Source organism: Durio zibethinus, chromosome 25 (assembly GCF_047325235.1).
Source record: "Durio zibethinus cultivar Kanyao isolate XHJ-2024 chromosome 25, ASM4732523v1, whole genome shotgun sequence".
In the NCBI taxonomy this organism is placed as follows: Eukaryota; Viridiplantae; Streptophyta; class Magnoliopsida; order Malvales; family Malvaceae; genus Durio; species Durio zibethinus.
In genome coordinates this window covers 9,321,737-9,329,941 of record NC_143186.1, presented here as the reverse complement: position 1 = coordinate 9,329,941, position 8,205 = coordinate 9,321,737, and the positions used below count along the sequence as shown (strand labels likewise).

Below are 8,205 nucleotides of genomic sequence, written 5' to 3'. Positions count from 1 at the left end.
CCTATCTAAGCTTATATATATTGATAGGTAAAACAAAATCAACTGTACTGGATTTCATGAGGCCAGCAAACAAAATATTTTTCCCCTTTAATTTTTGTATGGGCCAACTTTATTAGAAAATTTTAGAATTTTAAAGGAATGAAAAAGACGCAATGACGAAAGACAGTATGTCGAATTACAGGCACATACAAATCGGCAGGTTGGCAACAATTGGTGAGGTCTAATTCACCCAAATAACACCTATGCATTAGGATTCATTTTACCAAGTTGACTTTAATCATCCCATTACGTTCCTTTCCCTTTATTTATTCTCCCCACCCATTCTTATTTCCCTTCTCCTTAACTAGAAGAGACTCTTTCTTCTCAGAAACCTCACTTTTTCTTTCTCAGTTTTCTTCTCTTTAAAGCTTAAAAAAAAAAATGAGTAACATAAGCTTGGTAGAGGCCGAGCTGCCCCCAGGTTTCAGGTTCCACCCTAGAGATGAAGAGCTTGTTTGTGATTATTTGATGAGGAAGGTGGCTTCAACTGATACTTTGCAACTCATGATTGTAGTTGACCTTAACAAGTGCGAGCCATGGGATATTCCCGGTACGTTTACCATACAATTCTCGTTTTTAAATTTCAGAGTCGGGATTCAAACTTAGCTCTTCCAGCACGAAATACATGCAACAATTTCATTGAATCAAATATTCTGGTGCATATTATACATAATTTTGTTCATGAGTTTTAGATGATATTTTAGTTTCCTGCATTCTATGCTTTCTTGCATTTGCTTTGTCCTAAAGCAAAGAGAGAATAGAGATGAGGTGAGGTGATAGCAACTGGACAGGCTATGAATGGATATATAATTAAGATGATGTGCATGTTTTCAACTTTTGTGGTGGGAAAAATGTTTAATTCGGAGTATAATTCTCTAATCTGCAGAGAACAGAAATTAAAATTCTTGATAGCTATGAAGTAGATATTTTTGAAAGATATTTACTATTATTATGAATTTTTTGGCATTTTCTACATATAATTCATGACTTTTTTCCTACTACAAATACCAATCGGTCAAAGCATATTAATGACCGCTAAGAATTACCTTCACTTTTAAATTAGCCCTCTAATTATCAAGATTTTACAAGTTTCTTTTCAAATACACCTTTTTTTTTGTGTAAAATGATATACCATATAATGGTAAACTAAATACTATAATTACTTGCATGACTTCTAATTAAAAAATTGTCAACTTGCTTAATTTACTCTGATAACGGTTTTACTCTGAACCCTAAATTTCATACTTTTGATAATCTTTTTCCCATATATATCCAGCTTTTACTACATGCTTGAAATATATATATATATATATATATATGTATTGAAAATGGCTAGGATTATGAAGACAAATAATTATACACAAGTGTAAAGCAATTAGCACCTCTAAGCAATTTTTTTTTTTACAATTGAAGTTTAAACTCAATATCTTTAGTTTTGGAATTGAATCCAACATTATTGTACTGATAGCTCATCCATAACCTTACTTTAATAATAATAATAATAATAATAGATTGGTATATGTCTGACCTGAAAAATGAATATGTACAAACCTTAGGGTCTAAATCCAATTCATATTGAGCTGTTTTGAAAGGGCTGGAATTTATAAATTAATTAATATTCTAAAATTATTATTATTTATAAAATGTTATCCAACAATTTCTTATTCTAAGGCTTTTTTAATGAAATTGACAGTCTTGGCGTTGTCTCAACCAAAAGCAGTGACAGTGATTGAGATAATAACAATGAAAAACTCTAAAACTCACAAAAGAAGTAATCTCATCCCCTAGTTCCTATAAGGTCTTTCAAGGAATTGGATTACTTCCTTTTCTTCTGACCAAATCCAACACACCCTGTTTCAATCTCATCAATTGTTCAGAATCCCATTTCTTTTTTCAAACTAATATTATTTTATTTTATAAATAAATAGAAAACAGTGGTGGAAATTAATTTTCAATTTTTTTTCCTAAATGTTCAAAACTTTGGCATTTCACTTCACACATACCACACGTGTAAGCAAAGCAACCATTTTGTCTTTTGGCAAATTACCATTATTATCTTCAATAATTCTCCATTAAGGGACAGAAATTGACCTCTCAACTGCAAAATTATTTGATAGGGTCAGCTAAGCTACAGTTGGTAAGCAACAAACTCTTTTGACCCTTATAATTTGGACTGCCACGTGTTTATGACCCAATTAGCCTTGATAAATATTTCGACGTCACCATTGTTATTTATATATTTTTTATTTTATACAGTTATTTCTTTTTATATATAAAGTTATTAAATTTTGAACTTTAATTCCTGTGACAAAGAATTTGCTACTTTAACAGCAGTTCACTAATGATGGATTTTATACACGTATTATAAACCTAAAGAATATTTAAATTTCAATGAGACCAAAAAAAAAATATACCAAGGAAATTTCTTTAAGTAATCCAATTGAAAAGGTAAACGAAAAGAAAATATCATAAATATTAATCATCAAATGTCATTAACTAATGATCACAACTGTTCCATTAAAGATATATTAATATATTTCCATGGTTAAATCATTACTAGAAAAAGAAAATTAGAAGTTAGAATTATTAGGCTTTGGATACATATTCACTTTCTTTTTTGGGTATTATTTTTCTAACTTGACCAAAAGGGATTATGTTATGAATAAGTCCTTTTTATTACTTCATTTTATTTAGGTCCAACAAAATAAAATTCAAAGTGATATTTTTTATGATCATCCAACTTCAAAATTATCCATTTGAGTGAAATTATTCAAACCAAAAAAGGGCTTCAAAGAAAGTGAGTGATGACCAAGTATTATTGCATATAAAGATAAAAATATGAAGTCAAGAGGTTATATTAGTTTCAATTTCTATCCATGTGAATCATGAAAGTCCACAAATTTTACACACAAAACAAAAGATAAAGCTGACTGGCAAATTTATATTATATATAATAATGCTAAAATTTTCTATATTGACTTTGTTTCATATTTTTATCATTTATAAGCATTTTGTTAATAATTCTTAGGATATACCTAACTCTATATTTATATGTTTTTGAAAATATATGGTAGAAACGGCTCGAGTGGGAGGCAAAGAATGGTATTTTTACAGTCAAAGAGACCGAAAATATGCAACAGGATTAAGAACAAATAGAGCAACAGCCTCTGGGTACTGGAAGGCCACGGGGAAAGACAGGGCTGTCCTTAGCAAAGGCACCCTTGTTGGGATGAGGAAAACCTTGGTGTTCTACCAAGGTAGGGCTCCCAAAGGAAGAAAAACTGATTGGGTCATGCATGAATTCAGGCTTGAAGGACCCCTTTCCCCTCCCAAGCTTTCTACTCTCAAGGTATATTTTATATATCACCACTTTTTATTCCATGAAGAAAATCTAAATTCAATTTTTACAAAATCGTTTTTACATTGAATCAAATTTAGGATCAATAAATATGATCGTTTAAAAAAATTATCAACAATTATATAATTTATTAATAGAATATTAGATTCTTAATTTAATGATCAAATTTATTTTCTAATAATCTTAAATAAAATAAATTAATCAAATTTAAAATGAAAGAATCATTTTCAACTTTCAAGTCGTTTTCTATAAAGTCCTTAAGTTTTTGCATGAATCTTGGGACATGTTGCAATATAAAAGTATTGATGATAAAAATATTCAAAGTCAGATCTCTATATGATTTTCTGTAATCCATAGACAAATTACATTTGTCATCTATCCTATACCGCGTATTAGTATAAGAATTTTTAAATATTGCCACAAGCCGGCTCACTTTTTTATTTGATTTTGTCTTTTAGGTGGCTAAAAAAAAATTGCCCTTTGTGTTTCAACTTCAAATAAAATAACTCTAGCACATGAGTAAATTTATTAGAAAGGTACTTATATAGTATTAAATTTGTAACTATATTATATTAAGATGTCAAATTAATATGTTGAACTTCAATTATACTTTTAATTTTGTCATCAAACTTTTATTTTGGATCAAATTTGAGTTAAAGAAACAAATTTAAATATTTTCATCCAAGTTATGTTCTTATATTTACGATAATTTATTGTTTAAATTTGATGATACAATATTTTTTATCATTTTGGAGCATGTAGGAGGATTGGGTTTTATGTCGAGTGCTCCACAAAAACAGAGAAATTACTGCCAAACAAAATAGCATGGGAAGCTGTTATGATGACACAGGCTCTTCATCTCTTCCACCATTGATGGATTCTTACATTATTTTTGACCAAAATCAACCAAATTTAGATGATTATGATGAGCAAGTGTCCTGCTTCTCCATGCTGTCCCAAAACCAAACCAACCCAATTTTCCCAGACATCACCCACATGGAACCAAACGCACCTATCAAAACCCAAACAGCTGTTGGACAAATACCAATGAATGTTGCTTGTTTGGATTCTTTCCCTTGTGACAAGAATGTGATAAAAGCTGTGCTGAATCATCTTACGAAGCTGGATACTTATCTTAACGTGAAGGAATCACCAAGTTTTGGAGAAGGAAGCTCAGATCAGAGCTACTTATCTGAAGTGGGCATGCCCAACATTTGGAATTAATCATAATTAATAATAAATATATAGTTAGGATTTTCAAATCTAAGTCCTTCAGAAATATTATTGTTGTAAAATATATGCAAATTTGGGGTTATATGATCATCAATTTCCCCTTCCTTATAGCATCATGCACTTGTTTCCATTTTCCAACATTAGGATTAGGGTAACTCTTATAAAGTGTAAAATTGTAATTGATTAAAGTGGAGTATCAAAACATTAAAGTTTCTTTGGGTCAATTAATGTATAATTGTGGAAAGTTCATATTGTTGTATATATAAAGTTTTATATGAAGTGGGAATTTCACTCTTGCTTCTTTTAAGAGTATGAAATTAAATTTAAATATTAATATCTTATGTTAAGAAATCAAATAATAATTTTATTAAAAAAATACATATATACAATTAAATAAATAATAAAAAATATATTTTCATATATACTATAGACATCCTATTTTGTCTGGAGTTCTTTGTCAATCGAGATTAATTTAAGCTCGGTTGTAAGAATTTTTATTCATTTTTATTTTAGATTTTTTATTTCATATTTATCATTTTTTATTTTTATTTTATGGTCTATCTATTGTTTATTTTCTTTTCCTTTCTCCATTATCAGATTAATTTTTTTTTTTTTTTTAAAAAAAAACTGAAAGAATGAGATTGGACTTGATGACGACGATTGTTATCAAAAAATATTAGAGATGCTAATCTTTAGCTTTGGATGATAATCAAAATTGAACTGAAACACAATCACTTGGTTTTATATATCATTACAATTCATAGCCATAAAGGACAAGGGGGGCACTCAAAAAAGGGCAGAGGATTGTGGATTCGCCATCTTCACTTTCTGAAGAGCCATTGGTGCCTTACAATGATGATGAAGATGATGAAAGGAGGGCACTGAGTCACATCGGTGGTGGAGAAGAAGATGGTCACAGATTTGAAATTGAAGAAAATGACGATGATGATGATGATTCATGTGGGCAAAGGTCAGTTCTAGAAGAAACAAATCGCCAGGTTAAAGTACGAAAAGACTGCCCTTACCATGATACTATTAATCACCAGGTGCTGGATTTTGATTTTGAGAAGTCTTGTTCGGTCTCTTTGTCGAATTTGAATGTGCATGTGCGTCTGGTCTGTGAGAAGTATTACCAAGGAAAAGGGAACAAGTTCCGTGCTTACACTCATAGTCTAGAAGCAGGACATCATGTCCACATCAATCTTCGAACAGAGAAGGTGTATTGTTTCTCTGATGGGTATGAAATTAATGACCCATCATTAGATGATGTACGCCATGTTCTTAACCCAGGGTTTTCCAGAGAACAAGTTGAACAATTTGACAAGGCCAAGCAATGGTCTAGAGCACTTGATGGTTCAGATTACCTTCCAGGAATGTTTCCGGTAGTCTTTCCTAGTTTTCGGTGAAGCATTCAACCGAAAATCTGGAATTCTAGAGAGAGTGGGGGGAAGGAAGAAAAAAGAGAAAACTTTCTTCCCGGCTTCCCACTTCGCTGGGCCTTTCTGCCCCAAGCTGCCGACAACCGCCTCTCCTCTTACCTAGTGACCACATCTGGTGTTGGCGCTGCCACACTCCTCTCTTCTTTTTTCTCCACGTGTCTCTATTCCCTCCAATGTCTCTTTCTTTCACTGTGAGTTGCAGCCATGTACGAAAAGGATGAAGTATCAGCTATAGTGATAGACCTAAGGTCTCACACTTACAAAGCTGGTTTTGCTGACGAAGATTTTCCAAAGCTGTGTTTCTTTCTGTTGTGGGATCCATTGACCAAATGGATGCCGCTAGTGATGACAACGAACTGATTGGACTAAAATGCATTATGGCTCAAGACATCTATGATGAAACAAAGTGATTCACCTGAGAAACACAAGTATTGCCGTGTTCTTTGAGGAGCTAAATTCTATTATCAAATCAGGGGATGTCGCATATCTTGATCTAAAAAAACACAAAGTCAAGCATCAACTTGTTCTAGAGAAATTAAATTCTATCCCAAAGTCAGGGAATGTCCAGCATCTCTATCCAGCAATAAAGAGAAAACAGTGGATGACGTCGGATCGGTAGTCGAAGCTATATCCACTGATGATGAAGATGCTACTCCCTTTCATCAAATAGAAAGCCTCTGCATATGCTGCACCCAAAATGGAACAACAAGGCTTCTATTGACTTCAATTCCACACGTTAGGAAGATCTTGCTCTCAGTGTTTGAATGTCTACATTGTGATCAGATTTCCTCCATCTCCTGACCCGTCATTCAGCATCAAATTCTATGATCGAACTCCAGAACAACAAGCATCTTTGGGCTATCTTGTCCTTATCAGAGTTGAATGAGCTTGCTGCTGGAGCTTCTGAGGAAACAATAAATGAAAACAACCACATGGATCAGTAGGAGCAGTAGCTGGTCAAAAGGCATTTGCCCAGAGTAATAGTGTTGAAATTGCTGAGGCTCTCTTCCGATTCTCTGCACCAGAAAAACTGAGTCGTGCACACCGAGCCACACTTTTTAGCTGCATTTGTCTTTGGAGCTGCATCCTTGTTGAGCCATTGAGCCGAGTTACACTAAAGGTTTTTTTTTTATTAGTTTATTATTTATGTATTTATTTATTCTTATTTATTAATTAAATTGAAATAATTTATTCACTCAATTAAATTTTTTTAAAATTTTCAATGATCTTTTCAAAAATAAAAATTTTAAAAATATATATTTTTAAGGAAAAGTTAAAAGTTTCAATTTTCCTTGAAAATAATTTTCTAAAAAATATTTTTTAGAAAAAATTGAAAGTTGAAAGTATCAATTTTTCTCGAAGTTAAAGTTTCAGAAAAATATTTTGGAGAAAAGTTGAAAGTATCAATTTTTCTTGTACGAAAGCAATGAGTTTTTTTGAAGAGAAAAATATTTATACCTAAAGCTGAATCATTTTTTTCTTTCCTTTTTTCGTTTTATTTCTTTTCCTTTTTGTTTCTTGAATTTTCTTTAATGATAAATAATCCCACGATAGAGCCTCTGCAAGTGAAACAGTAGTCTCCTTGCATACTCTTGAGGTGAAGAAATTTTTTCAATTTTCTGCTAAAAGTATTAGAGTCAATTGAAAATAATTTTCAATAATTAATTACTTGGTAAATTTTTAAGGCATATTGGATAACACAAAATTAAGCTGGTACCATCTTTCGATGGTCGTTGTGAGGGTGCTACAACCTTCCTCACACATAACTGTAACTCGAACCCTGTTCTGATTTGTAGACATAACCTATTCTTTTAGGGACCCTTAGGCTTAATTGTTTCTCAAAAGGATATATTCTTTTAGGGACCCTTAGGCTTAGGTGTTTTTCAAAAAGATAGATTCCTTAAGTGGCCAATCGCACCTAGATAAAAAAAGATTGGTGGAGACTCCTTTAAGTCAATATCTAGCGATAGATCCCCGAATCTAGACGTTATGACATATACACCAAGGTAACTTGGATAGATCATCTTAAATCCATTTCACACTCATCTCCATTTTCCTAAAAAAATCGACCCAATTCAACTCAAAATCGGCTCAAGATCAATTTTTTTTTTTTTTTTTATCAATAACAACTACTAG

General features: G+C 31.9%; 2 protein-coding genes across 2 annotated transcripts; both read left to right on the top strand.

Moving 5' to 3' along the window:
* Positions 1–236: 236 nt before the first annotated feature.
* On the top strand, positions 237–4,929 carry NAC1 (NAC domain containing protein 1). The gene is made up of 3 exons (XM_022861777.2): positions 237–589; positions 3,114–3,388; positions 4,160–4,929. The coding sequence occupies exons 1-3, from the start codon at positions 421–423 to the stop codon at positions 4,619–4,621; spliced, it is 906 nt and encodes a 301-aa protein (XP_022717512.2). The 5' UTR covers positions 237–420; the 3' UTR covers positions 4,622–4,929.
* Positions 4,930–5,065: 136 nt separating this feature from the next.
* Positions 5,066–7,251, top strand: LOC149511594 (uncharacterized). Its single transcript, XM_089754509.1, has 2 exons — positions 5,066–5,600; positions 5,677–7,251. Exons 1-2 carry the CDS (start codon positions 5,589–5,591, stop codon positions 6,034–6,036), a joined length of 372 nt encoding a protein of 123 aa, XP_089610635.1. The 5' UTR covers positions 5,066–5,588; the 3' UTR covers positions 6,037–7,251.
* Positions 7,252–8,205: the final 954 nt, after the last annotated feature.